This window comes from Dermacentor albipictus, chromosome 6, assembly GCF_038994185.2.
Source record: "Dermacentor albipictus isolate Rhodes 1998 colony chromosome 6, USDA_Dalb.pri_finalv2, whole genome shotgun sequence".
NCBI classification, from domain to species: domain Eukaryota; kingdom Metazoa; phylum Arthropoda; class Arachnida; order Ixodida; family Ixodidae; genus Dermacentor; species Dermacentor albipictus.
In genome coordinates, this window is record NC_091826.1 from 57,483,309 (window position 1) to 57,505,071 (window position 21,763).

At 44.1% G+C, this 21,763-nt stretch overlaps 1 protein-coding gene across 1 annotated transcript in view; it reads right to left on the minus strand.

Annotated features, from left to right (window-relative positions):
* stan (Protocadherin-like wing polarity protein stan) overlaps positions 1-21,763 on the minus strand; it is a 72,474-nt gene that overhangs the window by 14,573 nt on the left and 36,138 nt on the right. Inside the window, exons 15-25 of the mRNA XM_065424488.1 lie at positions 21,039-21,201; positions 17,748-18,010; positions 15,762-15,945; positions 14,063-14,164; positions 12,772-13,275; positions 10,568-10,747; positions 8,377-8,476; positions 6,407-6,574; positions 4,447-4,567; positions 3,027-3,245; positions 925-1,145 (exon numbers count right to left, since the gene is read on the minus strand). Of these exons, the coding sequence (XP_065280560.1) occupies positions 925-1,145; positions 3,027-3,245; positions 4,447-4,567; positions 6,407-6,574; positions 8,377-8,476; positions 10,568-10,747; positions 12,772-13,275; positions 14,063-14,164; positions 15,762-15,945; positions 17,748-18,010; positions 21,039-21,201 (2,225 nt within the window). The remainder of the gene's footprint in view (positions 1-924; positions 1,146-3,026; positions 3,246-4,446; positions 4,568-6,406; positions 6,575-8,376; positions 8,477-10,567; positions 10,748-12,771; positions 13,276-14,062; positions 14,165-15,761; positions 15,946-17,747; positions 18,011-21,038; positions 21,202-21,763) is intronic.

Here is a 21,763-nt window from a genome sequence, read left to right on the forward strand (position 1 = left end):
TAATAGAGCTCCATTGCTGCTTTGCATGAACACTATAAAGATCTTTCAGAGTGCTCCGACATAACCGGTCAAATATATGCCGCAAGAATGCTTGTATGCTAATTTGCAAACGTATCACAGTGCTTGAAGATCACGTAGGAGGGTTGATGGGGTCTGTTGGACGTGGCTTACATTTTGAGAGAGTTGCATGTTGCAATACATCTAATTCCATTCAGGTGACATAAACCTAGGTCTGCCTTCCCAAGAATCACTACGTCAAGGAAACATACTAGGTTTTATGCCTTCTCCTTCAGAGCAATGTCAAGCTTTCGAAATTTTCCGTTGTTATTACTTCAGGACATTGGCATAATTGACAAGACCTAGATATCCTATTTACAACAATACCACCACTTTTGTCCCATTTTTACATACAATGACTATATATTTTATTGCCTTCTTTTTTTCTCTCTCCTTTTTTCCACCCTCCTCCTCCTAGGGCCTTTCTGTCCCCTTCCCTATGCAGAGTAGCATGTAGGTCCTTACGTATATGCCAGCTTAATTCTCTGTGTTTCATTAAAGAGAATCATGTTACTGCAAGGAAGGTATGAAAAAACAGACACAAGAAGAAATTGAAAGGACAACACAAATAGTGCCCCCTTTCAGTAACATGAATCCCTACTAACTTCCTCAACTTTCAGTCATTACAAGTTTAATTAACACCGGACCAGGACGAATTTTTCCTCAACTGCGAAGCATTCTTTCTGGGAAACCCGTATGGGTTTCCATTGAAGCTTCGTGCTACATTTGGGTGGATGACAATTCTTCCCTTTCATGATGCTTCCTCCACCTTGCGGGATTCTGCAGAACTGATTTGCCAGGTTTTATTAAAGACCTTTCTCTCACCCGGCAAGACAGAGATATGTAATTTCATTCAGAACAACTTACAAGTTGTGGGTGGCGTAGTGGTCAGCCCGCACCCCGACGGCCAACCCGACAACCACGGCTGGTGCGCCATAGCCGAGAGAATAGTAGAAGCGCATGTGTCCGTGGTTGACGTCCTTCATCTCAGTCAGCATGCGATACAGGTGGACTGCGTCCAGCGACAGCCACGAGAAGACGCACAGGAAGCCATAGTGCAGAGAGATGGCCAGCAGCTTGCAAGGAAACTGCAGAGTAAGGGCATTCGAAATGAAAGCATCAAAATGTGAGGGTTCCGTTGGACCGTAAAGCTGCACAATGCTTTTGCCCGAGTTAAAGCAAAAAACATGCCTTGGTGAGAACACGGCGAAAAGCGAGGAAAGTGAAACACAATAAACGAACACACACACAGTTCTGACTTGTAACTTTTATTTAACCCTTTCTGTTCCTAATCTGATTACTGAAGTGAGAAACTTATATTTTGCATATCCAAATGACAAAGGCTAAATAAAAAATTATCAGTGCAGTTTCTTGCAACCTATTAAAGGCTTTTCTCATGAACTGCCAACAAATGAAGGCATTGAAGACAGTGTATGGTTCTTCGGCCACAAAATATTCGAAGAACATTTTTATGCCACCCAATGCAAGTGACATGTCTTTGGCAGCATGATCCAAAGATGCCGCACAGAGGCCCAAGTTCAGCTTGATGCGACTCTTGGACTTCTACAAAATATCAGGAAGAGCCACATTTATACGTCATTTGAAAATGACAAGTTATGTCATCATAGTTGGTGAGTCAGATTTCTAGGACTAGTGTTAGCGCTTGCTTTTTTTTTCATGTGGGATACTATTTGCTGTAAAGCATTATGATTCCTCCAGGAATCATTGGCCTAGAAAAGCCAATGATTCCAGGCCAACTTCAAAGTCATATTGGGTAAATTGGTTAGAAATGAGTAGCATATATTATCGAAGCAATCTTTAAAAACCTGCAGGGCTGTAAACATCTAATTTTCTTATTACCAGCCTTTAACTAGAACCTAAGCAGATGATGCATGCACCTTGTGACTGGTGGTTGTGACGTAAATCTCAGCATGTTGTCTCCGAGAATTTCGGACTGTTGTGGTCAGCTGCAGGCACCGCTCATGCTTGGAGGTCACGCTGTGGAGCCGTGCTGGTTTTCAACATTCTGGGTTGTACGTCAGTTCCAGCGAGTGGCAACAGAAATGTATTTTTTTTTTTTAAGTTTCGGTACGTATCAAAAACATATTCCTGTGAGGTTTTGTGACGCATCCACTCTTATTTCAAACCTAAAATTTTGCCCGGAGTGTGCTCTATATCTATACTATATCTGAAGCTAGGCTTCTTGCGAAATCCGCAATTTCGTTGTAGTTTGCCTTTAAGAACAATTATGGTTTTAGTTACTAAGTGAAAATTTCAAAAAAATAAAGCAAGAAGCAATAGCAGCAACCACACAGCCTTTGCCTGTGCAGCATCCTGTTGTCTGTTGAGCTGTTTTCAGCACATAACATTGTACAACAATTTTAATGTGAATAGGCAAGTATAATATGAAACAGCTCTTATAGGAAATATCTCAAAAATTCAATTTCAAACTGTTATGTAGCTGGATGCAAGAAATGATGCATGCCCCCAACTAAAGAGTACAAGTTCAAATCACGCAGACTGCGTACAAAGTGGCGAAACCAGAAATGAAGGAGCAGTTATACACAGGGTGGTAGAAAGTTCATGAGAGGAAAAATTGTCGTCCATTTAAATGTAGCACAAACCTACAAAGGAAACCTGTGTGTGTTTCTCAGAAAGAAAACTTCGCAGAGGAAGAAAAATGCGCCCTGGTATGGGATTTGAACCTGGGACCAACACCTTTCCGGTGTGATCACTCCACCATCTGAGCAAAACAGGAGGCTTGCAGGTCGCAAAGCAAGGGTGAATTTATCAACAACCTGAAATACTAGGACACTGAAACATGTGCATTCTAACATGCTCACATTTCATCTGTCTACAACAGAAAAAGATCACAAACATTGCAAAGCCTCAATTTTGTGTCGAAGCGTGCCACGTTTCACTTGTGGAATTTGCCAGTACCAGCAACTGCTTCGTACTGTAACACTGACCTCTTGGTACAGGAGTGTTCGACGTAACTTGAGGGCAACCAGGAAGAGAAGCAGTGAGACGAAAAGGCAGCCAACAAGGTTCCGGTGGATCGAGTTGGAGTTTGTACAGGTTCCGCGAAGAAGGCTTAGCACGAGCCAGGTCAGGAAAAGCATGACGAGTGCGCCGACCAGACCCGACCAGGCCACCGCTCCTTCTGCCGTTGAAACCTCAGCCAAATGCTGGAGAAAGAAAGAAAACGAAGTGGCACTGTGTAAACAGCGGTGGTGACAAATCAGCATAGTACAGTCAATTTCCGTTAATTAGATCGTGACAAGACCGACGAAACTGATCGAATTATCCGGAGGGTCGAATTAAAGGAAATGCAGAAATAACGCCATTACACACCGCTGATTCGTTGTGCTGTACTTGCTCAATTTAATACGCACACGAATCAAATACGCACCCACTTTCTATGTGTCCAAAGTAAAAAAACTAATGTAGAAATAGCATTAATGCTCCTAAAGAAAGTAGAAATCTAACGCTCGCCCGATTTTTTAGCAAAAAAAAAAAGAAAAATGGCCAGGAATTTAACGTGTTGCATAACGGCGGCTGGTTTTTAAAGTCGGCTTCGCTGCATAGTTTTTAGTCAGCTTTGCAGCGATACACTTGCGCTACACGGTGAAGCATACAAACGCCGCGAAGGTGGTTTATGGTATTGTGTCCGATTCACCGTGCAGGCAATTTTCATTCCAATTTTCTTGGAAAACAAGAAAGGCACATGTTAGAATCGGGTAAATATCGTAATCAGACATTGTGAGCTACAGTTATTGCTTGAAACTCTTCCTATGGCTGGCAGAAAATAGGCGTTTTTGACTGGAGGTGACGTGTGTTCAGCGTATTCCCTGTCTCGTAAGCTCCGCCGAGACGGACACTGCCACTGCCAACGGGGTCGCTTAGGGGTCACCATAGGGGCCAGGCACGTGCGTTATGACTGGTCAGGTTCCGACCATTCAGCGCAGGCCAACTTTAGAATAGAAATAACTAAAGTTTGGGTCCCATAGAAATGCTGGGCGCTGGCCAGGATCTATTTAAACGAAAAATCTAATTAACCTTTATTGAAAAACTTTATTGAAAAAAAAAGAATACAGTATGGCATTACAAACTACTGAGCACGTGCTCGCGGGCGAGTTGGTTATGTATGATTACAACGAAAGTGCCAAATAAAGCAACGGACGAAACTTCCATTGCTTTATTTGGCGCCTTCGTTGTAATCATGAAAAAACTACTGAGACACTGAGACATTTTTCGTAGCGTGTAATCAGTTTGAAGAAACCACTCTGGTAAAACTCGGTGCCCTGTGACTACTGAGTACATGCAATGAAAACCAAGTACCCTGCCCGTGAAAATAAAAATAAAAATAAATGTTGCGTAGACCCATACCTCACGGCTGACAATGTCTGTCAGAACTGCAAAGCTGCTGAGGTGGTCACAGGAGCAGTTGACATACGCAGCATCAAATCCTTCAACTTTGCAGCCTCGGCTTGACCACTTGCCACGACCACTTTGATGCAAAACACAGGACAGGAAAGAGGGAGATAACTTCAGCAAGGCCAGGCATGAATCAAGGTTGAAATTACTGTGCTATCTCGTCACCTAGTATGAATGTTTGAGATAATGGCTTTCTGTGTCAAACACCTGTACTGACAAAGGAGTCCTTGTGGCCAATGGTCACTCCAGCAAAAAATAATAATCATCATTAAAAGGAAGAAAATTTTTGAATGACCAGGGCCAACCTATCAGCCCAGGCCCATGGCATCCTGGACTAGGGATGCCAGCCACCTCTAATGATTTCAATGTCAGCTCGTTTCTATCAATAAAGTTTATCCTTCCTTCTCCTTCATTATATGCAACACTATTTCTCTGATGAAATGATGCATGTGCGAAAGTTGGTAGTGCTATTTACAGTTGTGCATTTCTTACTTCATCTTCAATAAAGAGGCTTTACTTTCTTAAAAGTTAACTGAATTTTGTTTAGCAGGTGTTAAACAGTAAGTTGAAAGCTCTTAGGTCAGCTTGACACTTTTCATTATTGTTATATCAATAAAAAAGAGAATGCTCATATCAGTTCTCTATGTTATCTTGATAACCACACATTATCATCTATATGTTAACCACCACTCACAGCTACAGCTTAACAGGTTTTCTCAACGTAAGCATTGTCTGCTTAGAATGTAGCTCTTGGAGGTTGTGAATGTTGGAAGTGAATTGCTCTTGTAATCAATTTTAAGGCACCTGTCATACAGGCTTTTGACAGAGCTTACAGCAAAATTTCGAATGCAAGTGACGCATTGATTCTAGGCACTCCAGCTCAGACCTTCTTTTTGTGAAGTTCACCACATATACACCAGGTGGCACCACTAGTCCTTAAAATATTTCTAGCTGCATTTATTTCAGATTTATTATATATTTGTTCTAAGTGAAAACGAGTAGCCGGCACCACCTTAAGGTGCCAACATCTCCTAAGAATCATCCATTAAAAAGGGTGCAATTTACACCCACATTCCCCAATCTAAAAAAATATTAAGTACCAGCATTTTATAAGATTTCAGATACTTGTTAGCTGCTCATAGAGCCCAAGGTTGGCGCTGGCCCCTTCTGATTCACCTTGTGCATTTCAGTTGCAGTTCATGAAATGCCATATGTGCCTTTAACTGCAACTGAGAGCAGCCACGTAACAGCACTCGATGTGAACGTGAACTTACTTCAATGCTCGTTTAAGCTCAATAAATAAATATAGAACCACATGAGGGACGTGCACCTAAACCTGAAGGCAATAAATCTTGGCACACTACTACACTTTCATGAACACAAGGTGACCACTGATATTTTGTGAGGAGTGACTTTTGTTGGACCGGATAGTATGAAAAGCAACATAAGTGTTATAATGAGAACTAAGAAACCATAATGTAACTGCAACGTCTAGCAAACAATTAACGTGCAATTCTCTGCAGCAAAGTGCATGGTAGCAAATTGTGTGATTCAGCCTGTATTCCCCATAGAAGGTTTCTAAAGTAAAGGACTGTACATTGACTGCTAAATTGTTGCATTAAATCGCACCGAGTCACTTTCTCACATATACACACTCCCTCTTGCAAATGTGCATCCCTATTCTCTTTGGTGTATTGCCACGTCCTCTTTTCCCCCCATCTCACTTGTCTGGTAGTCGAATTTGCTGCAATTCAAAGCCCTAAAATGGGGACAAGGTGTCCAATTATAAGCAAGGTACCAAACACAATGCGAGCTTCTTTCTCAGGCAGTTCCAGAAAGAAAAGAAAATTTGGGTGATGCTGTATTCGTGCAAATCCAGTAGTTAATCCAAACTGCTTATTGAGAGTCTCACCTGGAAGAAAACATCCAGAAAACACACTGTGGGTGCTCGCCACGAGATAAAATCCTCGGGAAACGAAAGCGGACTTTGATCTGGCCGACGGGAGTGCCAGCGTTGGCAGGTTGGACCACCAGCGTCGTTACAGGGCTTCCGAGTGCCAGTTCCACACCAAACTTTTGCCTGCAAAGTTGGACACGTTGGCAGAACCATGTCACAGCAAGACAACATGAATTAGGTGAATGCTCTGATAAAAAATATAAGGAATCTAGGTTAAATCTGTTGGCTATGCAAAAGTGCCCCTATATAGGTGTGTGCACGTACAGTAAACTTTCGTTATATTTGACTCCAAATAATTCAATCTTTTGGTCATTCTGATCCCAACTGAAGGTCCCAGCTGAACGCCCATGCATTTCTATGAGCCCAAAGTTTCATTATATTGATCCTAACACTGGCCTTCGCCAGAGCATTTGAACTTCGCCAGTCAGCATTCATGTGCCTGGCCTCTATCGTGACCTCAATAGCGACCCTTCTTGTGGCAGTGTCTGTCTTGGTGGAGCTTAGGGGACAGCGAATGCATTGAACACACGCCCTCAACCGTTGAAAATGCCTCTTTTTGGCCAGCCCTAGGAAGCGTTTCAAGCAATAACCGTAGCTCACAATGTCCGATTACGGCATTTATCCAAATCTAACACATGGCTTTTTTATTCTTTCAGAAAAACTGGGCCGGAAATTGCCTGCGCGGCACAATCGGATACAAAACCAAATCAAACTTCGCGACGTTCGTATGCTTTACCGCATAACATAAATGTTTTGCGGCAAAGCTGATTTCAAAGGTAACCCTAGAGAGAAGCTGACTTTAGAAAACTGGCCACCATTGTTCAACACATAATTTTCCTACTAAAAATTTAGGTGCACGTTAGGTTTCTACTTTGTTTGGGAGCTTTAATGTAACTTATACATTAGCTTTCTACTTCGGACACATAGAAAGTGCACGCACGTTTGATTCGGGGGGCGTGTTTAGACTCTGGCAAATACTAGCTGCCATGAATAGGCAGTGCGTAATGGAGTTATTTTCGCATTTTGTTTAATTCAACCCACCAGATAATTCAGTCAGTTTTGGCGGTACGGCCAGGGCCGAATTAACGGAAGTCGACTGTATTGTGTTACTAACAGTAAAATTCATCGTCATCATCATACCATCATCATCAGCCTATTTTATGCAAAATTCAGTGCAGGACTTAATCATAGATTTATTACATTTAATGATAACCAGATATCAAAAATACTGCTCATAGACGTAGAAATCATGCATGTTGACAGAGCAGTCAATAATAATTCCAAGGCTTGTGATGAATTCTAAATTGTGAGTACATTTTACAAATTCGAATTTTAATTTTAAATTGAGAACTTTCTACAATAGCTTAATAACAAGAAGTGTTGACAATACAGTTAATACTAATAGTTGCCAGGCTTGTGATGACTACTAAATTGTGATTTGGTTTCAAAATATTTAATAATCATTAGATTACATTTGATGATAACTGGATAAATAAAATATAGATCGTATATCCTGAAATCTTGCATGTTGGCATAGCAATCAATAATAATTGCTAGCCTCATGATGACTCCTATATTACAATCCTATTTTGCAAATTTTCATTATCTTTAAGCGTTTCTGCATCTGATATTAGTATTTAAGGTCCTGGCCACGAAACTGTAATTTCATGCTCTATGTATATATTTTTCACATATTAAGTCATATTTCTGTCTTTCATTAAGTTTTCCTTACTCAGACAGTTAATAATTTTGGCCTCAAGAATACAAAGTTAATTCAAGTTAACTGCAGCATAGAGTCATCATACTCTAGTCAAATCGTAAAGACTTTGTCATACTGTTACACTGCATTGATGGTACGACAAAATGTAAATGTGTCAATATATTGGCATGTCAATACAAAGAAAAAAATTAAGTGCTGTACGCACCTTATGGTTTGATCAAAAGCAGCTGGAAATAGGCCATCCAAGTTTGGGTAGACACTGTAGACAACAACTGCCTTCTTTGTGAAGCTACGGGAAGGTGGTTCTGAAAACAACAGATGCGCCAAAGTTACACGCTTCATTAGCACATTTTTCATTCACTCAAAAACATGAATTTTTGCTAAGGTCTCTTCGAACCACAGTGTTGATAGAACACTAGAGAAATTTATTAATTCCAGGTAAATTCACCAATTAGGCTTGTCAATTAGCCAATGGACTACTTACCCCATCAGTACACGTCTCGTTTGTTAGAACACAGGTAAAATAAGAAAAAATAAAGGTATTGAGGAAACCTCAGTATTTCTAAGGCAGCTTCAAGTGTTACAGAAAATGGCAACAACTGCTCAAGTTTAGTTAGTTAACGACGACCGCCAAAAAAAGAAAAGTATAGAATTCATAGTAAACACAAAAACACAACCTGGTAGCTTTTTCTCCAACTTTCATGTGGCTAAAAGACCTTAATCTACAAAACCACTGCGAAATCAGTCATATCAAGCAAAGATAGAGTTCAGACCTTCATTAGGAAGCAAGAAGCAGTGAGAACAAGCAGTTCTGACTTCAGCCACAATTTTCTTCACCAATACCATAACTTAGTTTTCCCAACTAGTGCATTATGAGTGATTTCCAAGAGAATAAATCTCCTGATCTGGAGTAGTTAAATCACTTTAGCACAGGCAAGTAGGCAGGGAGAGAGCTTAGATGTCAGAAAAGCACCTGAAGTTCTATCAGCCTCAATGGGACGGCCATGCTCAAACAAAGGAGCTGGGACAGAAATTACGCCTTTTGCTTGAATATGCTATTCGCTATTGGCAAGCCACCTTTGCTAATGACATGTCCAACATCACCGTTGGCTCGCACTTGCTCTTACGAACAATTCATTGTGCAAAAGCTGTTTTGTGAATATTGATCCAGGTTATAAGCAAGATAGAGAAACTCTTCCATGTATGACCTTACAAGTAACATATAACACCTTACAAAGTAAAGTCTCGGTTATGCCACTGCTTTAGCATGATCTTTAGGTTTGCTTCCTTGCATTGCTTATTTGCTTCCCTGCATCGCTTATTTGCTTCCTTGCATTGCTTATTATCCCAACTAATGGTGGGACCAGGCATGGTTCAAATGAAGACAAAGTGAAGATATGCTGGGGCTTGCCTCTTCTGCCCTCCTGTGTAATGTTCCCTTGCATTGTGCAGTCATCATGAATTAACACCGACTCGCTCAACTCCCAATGCTTCATCTAGGGGCCATATCTACGTTCCCATGTCGTAAAACAAGCAAACTGCATTCATATGTGCGAATCGCAACAAACGGTGGTGTCGCCATTAGCTTGGCACATAGCCTCACAGGAAAGCTTGCTTAACGATTATGAAAAGAGGCAATTCTTTTGGTGAATATGCGATCTATATAAAAAAAAGGTAAAGTCAAATTATGCTGTTCAATGCCTTAAAGAAACGCATGGCCTATGAGAAGCAACATATTGGGAAACTCGAGTGTCGACCAGCTGGGGTTCTTTCACACGCACCTATATCTAAGTACCAAAGTGTTTCTGTATTTTGCCACATTGAGAATGTAGCCGCCATGGCCAGGTGTTGAACCTGCAACCTTGTGCTTAGCAGCAGAATGCCAAAGCTACTAAGCCCCTGCCATCTCTGCTGTGATCAATGTGGGAGCAATTAGCAGGGTATTGAGGTGCCGACTGGTTGCCAAACAGTTGTGCGCCATTCACCATAATCAACAGCCTATTGACGTTTACTGCAGGTCAAAGAAAGACCTCTCCCCAGTATAGCCAGTTGCCCCCCGTCTTGTGCCAGCTGACCCCATCTTAGGCCTGCGAATTTCCTCCTTTCATCACACCACCTAATTCTCTACTGTTCTCCACTGCGCTTTCCTTCTCTTGAAACCCATCCTGTAACTCCAGAAGACCACCACTTATCTGTCCTATGCTTTACATGGCCAGCCAAACTCCATTAGAATATCGGATACCCCTTGTTCTTTTTAATTCACACCGCAGTCTTCCTTCCTCTACATGTTATACGTAAAATGTTTCGTTCTGCCACTCATTGGACATTCCTTAACTTTGTTAACCTCCAAGTTTCTGCACTATATGCGTGCCAATGTGCATGGCCTGCAGACACACCTGACTTTGCAGTGATGCCAAGGGATGCCAGTGAGAGGGAGATGGAAGTGATTTCGGGGTTTGGCTTTCGCAGCACATAGTTGTTGTATTTAGGTAGCCAGATCGATGGTCCGTCAGGAGCTCCGTGCTCAATGAAGGAACCTTTCGTTTCAGCTGCTGATATGGTGTCCATTCCAAGCACTGCACAGAAGACAAAAGCCATCTTAGGGCATGAAGTACCACTATGGCAGGAAGTCACAGCGTGCAGGTATGCACTGTTGGTGTTAAACGTTTATGAAACATAGGAACTGTATATTGATTTTTAGAAAATATTCTGTGCACAATGGGTATGAAGTATGCAAATAAAAAGTTTGTACACAGGCGAACCCACTTATAATGATCCCAGGTATAACAAATTATTGATTATAATGACTACATTTCACTACATTTACGATTTTCTGATATGGTTTATTGAAACTGCATTCAGATATAACAAACATTTTCAAAAGCACCGTGCTGTCACAAAGAACACTTCAAACTTAGTCATGGTAAAAGGAAGGCCACGCGACGTTTGGTCACGCACCCAAGCACGGGAGCATGACTGAACCGGGCTCACGGCAGCGCACTCCCTCGCTTCAATCCAAACGTGAAGAAGATGCAGTCGTCGTGATGAGTGAGCGCCATGTACGGATTTCTGAAGCCACAAGGAAAGTCCCTCGCTTTCAGCCATACTAGGCAAACATGATTTCAAGGCTCGACTCCAGCATGCTTTAGGGCAAGGCAGTACAGCGCAACATTACTGGTACAGCGCACGGCAGTGGTGGCCTCCGGCACTCGTGGTGCAGTTCTCCGTGTGACACCGTATGCACTGCGCCTATTAGGATGATTTGGACTAATGGCCGGACATGTTGCTATTGTATAGAAGGATTGGAACGATATAGTGAGTCGCCCTCTTCAGTGATTTTGCTCGTAAATGCCGCTCGTGCTGAGTTCGTGCCCAGCCCTAACAGTTAGTCCTAAACAACGGTAACTAATAAACGCCTTTGCAAATGGTGGAGGTTGCTTCGGCCTACAACGTTAACCCTGGAACTCTGATCCCATACCCTGCGCTCAACCATGCCTGAAGACGCATCCCAGCAAACACCTCCTACTCCATCGTTGCTGTTTATATTCACATGGTCCGAGTCGGCGTGAATGTGGCACAACATGCCGCTGCCATGCAAAGTTGCAAAGAGTTGGGGGTTACTCCGTCGTTATTGGGAGATCACAGTGTGTCGTTGCTGATAACGGTTCGCAATGGCAGTCTACCTTTTGAACTTGACACTTCTTTGGCCCAAGCAACACAGAAAATGACTCTTCACGGTTCTTTGCATGCATGTGGCTGATGCTGCAGCCCTAACAGCAAGACTTTGCAAAATGCCGCCGTACCACAGTAGTTTCTGCTTTCAGTCAATTAGAATGCTTCACTACTATGTACAGAATCCACATGCGTCCCACTGATAGTAGATTATATCACAAGCTCTGGAAGAACAAATGGCGGTGGCTGCAGTCATATTTTCGAAATGGCAGGTGATCGGAACCAGCCGGGTGCAGTTTTGAAAGAGCTATGACGCCGCATTTCATTCTTGAGATGACATTTTTTGACAGAAAGTCACAGTTAAATGTGGGAAAATGCCGGGAACAAAAATGAAGAGACTGAAAATTCGACTTTTGGACCAGAATGGTGTTGAATCGTCACTGCCGACGGCAGCTTCGGCATCATTAATTTTGCGAGTTTTGAAGGGCGTGTTCATATATAACAAACTACTGATACAACGGCCGCTTTCTTTAAGGAAATATTGAGTTTGTTATAAATGGGTTCAACTACACTTATATATGTGACATATGCAGTGTACATTCCTTTTCAAAACTTAGGAAGCTATTCAAGAATTCAAATAATGGAGTTTAATATCCTGAAGCAACACGCAGGCTATGAGAGACACTGCAGTAAGGGTCTCCATATCAGTTTTGATTGTCTTGGCTCTTTCTTTACATGCACCTACATCTAAGCACAATAGAGTTTTTGCATTGTGCCCACACAAGAATGCGGGCTGCCATGGCTGGAATTCAAACCCATGCCCTCGTGCTCAGCAGTAGAATGGCCCAGCCACTGATGCACCATGGTTGGTTTGAAAGCTCTCAAGAGTGCCCATATGCGGTAAACATTCACTAGCTTGTGCACCTACCGACGTTGGGAGCCGAGATCTCAAACGGCTCTGTGTACGTGTCCTGCCGGCTTGACGCCAGCGTGTGGCCGTACTTCTCAAACATCTTCAGCAAGTGTGCCGGTCCTTGTCCCGTGAGTGATGCCACACGCTCCCAGTGCATGGCATATCGAGTGTCCAGGATGATGCTCGCAGCGTGCACCAAATTCTTGATGAAGCTCCGGTCCTGCCGGTGAGTGAGGTTGAGCCCTGCCTGGTGGTTCTCGTACGAGAGTACATGGTGCAGGAGCCGAGACGCCAGCAGGACGTCGGTTCCGTACAGGCCAATCGGGTCCGAGTGGGTAGCGTTGGTGGCAGCCCTGAGCTGCTTGGCGACGCGGACGGCGCTGTAGGTGTTGAGAGGGAGCTTGTCACGTTCCAGGACGCGCAGCTGCTCGGAAAGTGGCACGAATGCGTCGGATACGCAGTTGAATGTGTCCGGCTCCAGCCAGCCACTCTCCTGGTCGCAGAGGCGGGTTGCCTTGCCTGTTGAAAAGGTGAGAAGAGAGAGAGAGAGGAAGAAACACACACTGAAGCAGTCATATCAAAACAGATATTTATCTGGGGCACAATGTTAAGGACAAGGTGGTATTTCCAGTTGCTGCTACAGGAAGACTGTGCCGACGGTTTCCGCAGTGCCACAACACACAGCCAAACGAGTGGCAACAGCAGCTGGGATAGGTCTCACACAACACTGCTTGTCATTGTCATGAAGATAATCAGTTGTATGGCATCGTCCTATTTTCATACATTGTGGGAGGAAGATGTCTACCAGTGATCTGCAGCTACTCCTGTCCTGCGTCACTGATCTGATCACTGATCAGATGCACTGATCTTGTGGTTCCAAATTTTCCAATCTGATCACTCCCACTTATTCCGTGCCCTCAGTGACTTTATTTTTCATCCTGTTGCACCCATCCTGCATTTCTAAAAGACAACTGGTTATACGTTTTAAGCCTTACATCTTGTGCCCAGCTCCACTCCTTCCTATTAATGGCAACTAGTAGAATATAACTTACCCATGTTTGCGCTTCAGTCCATGCATTTGCTTTCCCATTTTGCAACATTACGCCTGTCATTTTCTGTTCCATCAATAATTACATAGCCTTTAACTTTGTTTCATGTTCCTCTGTTATCCTTCATGTTCTGACCTTACAGGATAGCACTGGCAGAGTGGTACCGTCTATGTCACTAGTAATACTTAAATGGTTAAACATTTACCAAAAGACTGAAGCTGTCTATTGGCTGAAAAACCAGCCTAGTATTTACTTACCATGAGATCCCTTGGGACAGCTCCGAGACATCTCCTGGTTGAAGAGTGCTCGTTCCCACCACACTCTTTCACCAAACGATCTCGGACAGCCATCATAGATAACTGAAAGCAAAGAAAGTGAAGTTGCTTGCAGTCATCATAATCACTACAGTCTCATTAAACTGACTGCTGCACAAATGGCCTCTCTCAATTTGCTCCACCTTGCCTTGTGTCACATTGATTACACCCCCACCATAACCGCAAACTTCTTAATCTCAATTTTCCATTTCATGCTCAACTGTGTCCCTAACTACGTTTTCCTTGTCTTAGTATATTTTTCATTAACAGATTACTGGTTACCTATACTATGAGTGATGTGTTTCAGCTAAGTTCACTTTATTTTTTATCTGAGAAGCAGAGGTTGGGAATACAAGCCCGCTTCGGCTTGACTGAGCTCTGCACTCCCCGTCACATAGCAACTTGTTCCTTTTAATTTAAAGGGGCCCTGAACCACTCTTTATTGAAGTGGAGAAGGGCATTTGAAGTAAAAATAGGCTATTCCAGAAAGACTTTGCTGCAATAAATACTTCAATGCGTTCAGCAGAAGCGGAGTTATTGGCAATCAAACATGACCTCTGCGGTGCTCCCGTTCCTTCTCCAATGGTTTGCACTGCGAAGGCTACGGTGCGGTGGGGCATGCCCACAATGCTCCACCTTTTAAATGTCACTGTGGCGCGCAGTTCAAATTTCATTTTGGATGTTAAGGTAGATGCCACGACTTCCGCGTTTGGTGCCTATGACGTGCCCTAAAGCCAAACACTGTTGTCCTCAGTGAGCCACAGTGCGTTTAGCCAGTGGACTCGTGGCGGCATCCCATGGCGGCTGCGGTATTTACGCCATGTAACTGACTGCAGCTTGATGTCAGCTTTTAGCCAATAGCAGCCATTTCAGGGAATGACAAAATAGTGCATCCAATGACAAAATACAGCGTCTAGAAGAGAGTGAGGACAGGGCCTTCTGTTGAAATGAGAGCGTTTGAGAGAAAGGTGACTTTGTGATCCACTTGCGAGCTCCACGCATCGTGAATGACAGCAAAACTTGGCTGAGATGTTCACAGCAGCAGGTACTACCCGTGGACTGTGTTAATTCACCAAGCCTGATGGGTGGTCCAGGGCTCCTTTAAGCCAGAACATAATCAACTTTACTGACCTCTTAATCAATGCTACTTTATATCTCAAGGTTAGCCAAATCAAATTCCTTTCCACTCTTCAATTACCTATTATACTGAGCATTCGTTTCAGTATGTTTCATCAGCCTCCGAAGCTCAGCCTAATAACCTGAAATTTCTTCTTAAAGACAGATTTGCTGTCAAAATGACAGATGCAGGCAAAGTGACCCATGCCGTCAAAATGCTGATGACAACATGGGTCATTACCGTCGTAGTCATTCATGCTTCTTTATCTCACTTTAGTAACAAATGTGACTTTCAGCAAGTACTTGCCTAGGCTAAGAACACCTTTCCATTATACTTCGATTTCCCACCGGGGCACAATTGGAGTAAAGAGGGCCAATTGGAGGGCCTAACTGGAGTAAAGAGGCACAAATAACCCAAAAATTAAATAGCCCAAACTGTCAGATTGCTGATTTACTTTCTAGAGCATTTTGGATAACTTCTGTATAAACTGCACTTGTGCGATTTAGCCAAACAGCGGTGGCTGACCTTCACAGCCGCGAAGTGTGACCTCGGCGAAGCGATTGGAACAGGCATCACACTGGCGGCCAATGACTCCAGGTCGACACCGACACTGTCCCGTGACAGGGTGGCATCGGTTGCTGTAGGACCCGTTGGCATAGCAGTCGCATGGATAGCACACATCACTGTCCTCTGGCTGGTAGTGGTTCTCCTGCAGGAAACATAGAGGCAATGTTGTCACGATTTTATAGGAGTAGCACAGAAATACCCAGTTGACTCGGAAAGTTACAGATGATTCCCATTTATACAACACTGGGTAACTCAGTCTTTCCTTAATTTGGCTGTCTTCAAATGTATGACGGAGATCGTGCTAGTTAAATACAGTGAAACCTCGTTAAACCGTAGTTGGCCGGAGCTCGGAAAAAGTACGTGCTAAACGGTAGTACTGCTTAACCGAAACAGCATGAGATCACCCGCTTACTGGTCGTAAACGGAACCCAGAGAGAGTGCGATGAAAAGGGAAAAAACATGCAGTATTTATTCACTTCGCACAACAAAAGTGTTACTTTCGTTTGATGCCGCCGCAGCCTAGCAGCGACGACAGCGGCCTCAAACTTATTGAAGCTGCGAGCCAGTTTTTCAGCCTGCCCCCTCTTCTCGGCAAACACTCACATGGCAGAGTCCTCGTTGGCTTTGCATGTTCTCCATGCATGCGGGCAGTAGCGCTGCAGAACTGGCGGGGTGCCTTTTTCATTGCGCGGTGCTGTTCTCGTCGCGACGATTGCATTCATGACGCTGACATAACGCGCAGCCTCTGCCACTGTTGAGCCTGAATCGCCTGTGCTATCGCTTTTGGTGCCGTCCTCATTACTGTCGCTAGGTTACACTTTAGCAACAACAGAAGCAATGATGGCGAAAAGGCGAACCTTGTAGCCAACATCTCTTTGCAGTCGCAGCAGCGCTGCTGAGCAAAGTCTTAGCCTTCCAAATACCACAGACCGTAGTCAACAGTAGATCCCTGTCATGTGCCAGCGCCGACTTTTTCGTGCCTATGTTCGATAGCACGAACAATATCTCATTTTTCTTCTATGCTGAGCACCTGGCATCTTTTTTATCCAACCTTCGGTATGACGCGAGTCCTTGTTTGCACGACGCCACAATGCTTTCCAGCACGGCACCGAAATGATGTTGATGTTGATGTGGCTTCACGCGCAAACACACAGGGCACTTGGAGGCCGTTCTGATCCCTGAGGCTTGTTCAGCCGGGGCCGAGCCGCCCAATGGAGACGACGCCCTGCTGTGTTGGCGCGACGACCAGTGGAAACACTACGTGTTATGCGGATACAAAGCACATTATGTTGTATGGCCGCTGAGTTGGGGGATTTGACTTTACTACTTTTAAAACGAAACTACTGTTTAAGCGGGTACGGTTTAACAAGGTTTTACTGTATTAATTTATTTTGAACTTTCAGCTCACCATGCTTTTTCTTCTTCTTCATGAGCCTAAGTCGGTCCAATACAGGACAGAAGCCTAACCCAGAAATCTCCACTTACCCTTCTCCTGTGTTCCAGTTAATTTTCCAAGTCTTCTGACAGCCAAACTAATGGAAGTCTATCATACTGGTTTATGTAGGTGACAAGTGCAGCTTCTTATGCTTGTGTCATCAGGAGAAAAAAAAAACTCTACCACATAACACATTTGCTCGACTGTTTTATGTTGCACATACGATAATTTTGTTCTTCAGCATGCTTCCCTAGATATTAAATGGACGACGAAAACCATCTCTCTGCAGAACACCAAGTGAAATCGCTTTAGGAATGGTACAATACTTGGTCCCACAAGGCATGGTGCCATCAGACAGCCGAAATAATTTTTCATTTAGGACAAAGTACTTGACCATTCGGAACTGATTCAATCTTAGTGCGTATTCAGACACCAGAAACTGCCACCGGGATGCCTCCTGGGGTCATCTTGTTCGTCAATGATGGAATGTCCCCTAAATGCTGGCTCACCTCGCAGTAGCATTCGCCCGTGGTCTTGTTGCAGTCGGCATGGTAGCCACGTTCGACGGGGCAGTGGCAGGGTCCACACACCGGGTAGCCCCACCAGTTGAAGGGGCACGGTTGCGTGCTTGCCTCCTCACAGTAGCGACCCCAGCGGTTTTCGCCGCACTGGCAGCGGAAGCCGCCGGGGTCCTTCTCGGACACGAGGCACTTGGCGTCTGCTTCGCAAGGGTCCAGACCGCACGATTCCGTGCACTGCTCACCAACGTAACCTGCGGCATTTCAAACGAACGTTGACCTGCCTGATCAAGATATCCAGTGGAACTGAAGATGAAACACAAGCAGCAAGTAGGCCTCTGATATAAGAAGCAAATGAAAATAAGTGAGGAATGCAAGTTTGATGTCAATCGTTAACTACACAACCATCAACCACTTACTACCAGCAATGTGAGACTGGTTTTCCAGTACATCGAAAAATTTTGTATCCGCCTCACAATAGCGTTTTTCCACACAACTTAGTTATAATACGGTGCGCAAGAATTGTGCACACTGTAACTCATACTGTAGGCAAGCCGCATTTGAGATTACAGTCGAACCCGGCTATATCGAACTCGCAAAAAAACGCCTATCAGTTCGATATAGAGCATAATTCGATATAAGCCTGCTAAATAATTGGATGCCATAAAAGCACATACCATTTATGAAATCACTTTATTGATGAAACTAGCTTCGTTTCGCACGAAATAGACCTGCATTTTCTTCTGCTTGGGCAATTTCGCTGCGTGCGAGGCACGCACTTCCCCACGTTGTCTAAGGAGTCGGAGCAGCTGAGGCCGCAACATTCCGCCTTCGCGCAGAAGCACCGGACTAGTGCGAGCGCACCAATCGCTTCGGAGGATGTGGGCCAAAGACGGTCGTTGCTTTCCTCGTTGTGCCCATTTTCACTTGTGCTCGGCACGATGCCGGCAATGTAGTCTTTGTTTCCGGGCTCTCCTGTGGTCGCAACACCATCATTTGCGCTCACAAACTCGTCCACCGTTGATTTGTCAACAGCTTCCGGAAATTCTGACACCTCGCTCCAAACTTCGGCAACGACAACGGCTTCATCGCATTAATCAGAATTTACAGTCATCACCGAGCACGCGGAAGTCGGTACGGCTTAAGCAATTTCGGATGAACCACTCGTACACGGCCGCGCGTACGCGTTGGGCGCCACAGGCACCGGGTCGTGAGTTCAGCCGCTTTAGCCCTAATCTCCCCCTTATTCTTCAAGATCGTGCTGAGAGTGCTCCTCGAAATCTTGCACGCTGCGGGGACATCCGACTTGTCACCGCGTTCGACCCGGTTTATTATTTCGAGCTTCACGATGAAAGGCGAATTCTGCCGCCTCATCACGCCAACACTGCGGGAGAACGCGCACACAATGAATCAGATAAGCAGCGAGACAACTAGCACTTTCGCCACCTTGCACGACGAGGGCACAAGAGCCTCTGATTGGCTGTCGGAGCAAGCGCTGCGGGCGGACGGGCCAGGATCATTTTTTTGTAGGGTGGTGTCGGCGGCTCCGAGGTAGCGCAGTCACGTAGGGAGAGCGGTTGGATGGAGCCGCGCCGCCGGGTTTTCCCTTCACCGCGAGGGAAAGCCAACTTCCGGGGGCACTTTTCGCCGTTTGACGTTCGATATATAGGGAGTCGCTACTAGTTTTGTTCGATGTATGCGTAATTTTTGCTATATATACTCATTGTAACTATACCGTGTCCAGAAATTGTTCGATATATGGAATAATTCGATGTAAACGGGTTCGATATAGTCGGGTTCGACTGTATCTTAATTACAGTAGACTTCTATTAATTCAATTTTTCTGTTAGTTAGATCCCAATAAATAGTCTCGGCTGGCACCCATACATGTCTACGCTACCTAACTTTTTTTATTTCGATCCTGAAATTGGTCTTTGCCAGATAATTCGAACTTGGAACTTTGCTGGTAATCCCGCACGTGCCCAACCACAATAATGGAGACTCCAATAGTGGCAGCAGCTGAGATGCGGTTTGTTGTTTTCCTATTGCGTGCTTTAAGACGGTGATGAGAAACCTTGACAAAATCTACCTGGTGGGCCATGGCGAAATATGATGCCACCAGCGCGAAACATGACGATCACTTCGCTGTGGACTGTGTGGAGGATCACATTTTGTGGCTTTTCATAGAGAACAATAAAGCAGCGTCTGAGAGTGATGGTGTCGGACATGAAGCAAGGAAACCTTCATTCTGTGAACGTAAAGTTTGTTGGTTTTGTCTTTTTGTTACTGCCAGAATCGGAGGCATGCTATGCTTTGCTAAAACATTGGGTGCACATTTGATTCCTACTTTGTTTAGGAACACTAGTGTCATTTCTACGTTGGTTATCTACCTTGAACCCATTAAGAGCAGGTGCGCGTTCAATTTGGGGATCTGGACAAATTGGGACAAATACTGCTAAATGAATCAGCAGTTTGTATTGATTTTTTTTTCAGCCTCTTGTTTAATTCAACTTGCCGAATAAGGATAACTCAGCCCATTTCGTTGGTCCCCTCAGGGTCGAATTCATGAAAGCCAACTGTATATGCTTTTCTACAAGTCCACTGCTATTAGTGACCTGGTCATATTCTAGTAGAAAAATGCTATAATTTCTTTAAAAAAAAAACATTGTTGTTTTATGGCGCAACTGCAAAGCCCGCTTATGTTACAACTCCACAGGCCCGCTTCGGTCAAAATATTTCTTTCCTTTCCTTTATCTAATTTTGTCCATCAACAGTGTTTAGAATAGCAGGCTTGTCAAGAGGCTAGTTTACCACGTAACACATAACCTGAGAGATACAATTTAATGACGGGCGAGTACAAAGGTAATGCAATGAACACTGATAGTTCACACAGATGGGCTTTCAGCCTTTATAAAAACTTAGCAGTTACTTTGCAGATGTGTAATACATCATGTGCACCGACTAAAAGAGACATGTAGCATGCAATCATTAAGCATACTTTGTAATGATTCTGGGGAATGGTATGCGACACTTAAAGCACACGTAAACTTACGTAGACACGTGAACACGTATGCTGTTTGTCAACAGTGATGATTCTACTGCAAGCACGACATACACTTTGTGCATTGACATGCTGTGAAGATGTTACACAACAGGTGTTGCCTACAGAACCGCTGACTCAGAATGTGTCTAAGAAAGTCAACAGTCTATATAGAGGCCATCATTGTGACAAAAGGTAATAGTGGCCGCAGCGTTAAGATATCGAAGTAGAGATGAGGTCACCTGCATCACAGCGGCACTCAAACTCCTCCCAGGTGTCAACACACGTGCTATGTTGAGGGCAAGGGCTCGAAAGGCATGGATCTGGCACGTGACAGCCGTCTCGAACGTTTTGCTCCATCACGGGACGCAGCCATGCTTCTTTGCTTGTGCCAATGCGTACGTCCTGCATTGTTTGAGGCAAGAGTCAGTCACATTACCATTGAAAGCAATGTCCTCCAGCTCTACTAAAAAATATAAAACTTACAAGCACAATCATGTGCATTGCTCATGCTTCAAAATGAACTGTGCTTGCAGGCACACACAAGTTTTCATTTGTCAAAAAGTGGAAGGCCTTACTTGCGCAGTAAATATTTTCTGCTCAGCTAATAAAATGCAATTTCCTTGTAATAATTACAAAACAACTCGAAAAGTGGTTGTTATGACTGTGTATCATTATGTTGTGGCTGCCTTTAAATTCCTTCAATGCACATTGGTAAAAAATGGTAGACGACATACATCTCCATAAGTAGCAATACAGTCGACGTCCGATTTCATGGACGCCTTCACGGCACCGCCACATGCCCCATAGAGCCAAAGAATGTCTGAAATTTCGGACACCGAAACCCTTCTCCGTTCGATGTTTACGGACTCTTTGCCGTGACCGTAGGTCCGAGACGGCATTAGTAGAAGCCACTATCACTGTCATTTTGATTATCTCGCAGCCTCGAACCGGCGTTCTCGCACGC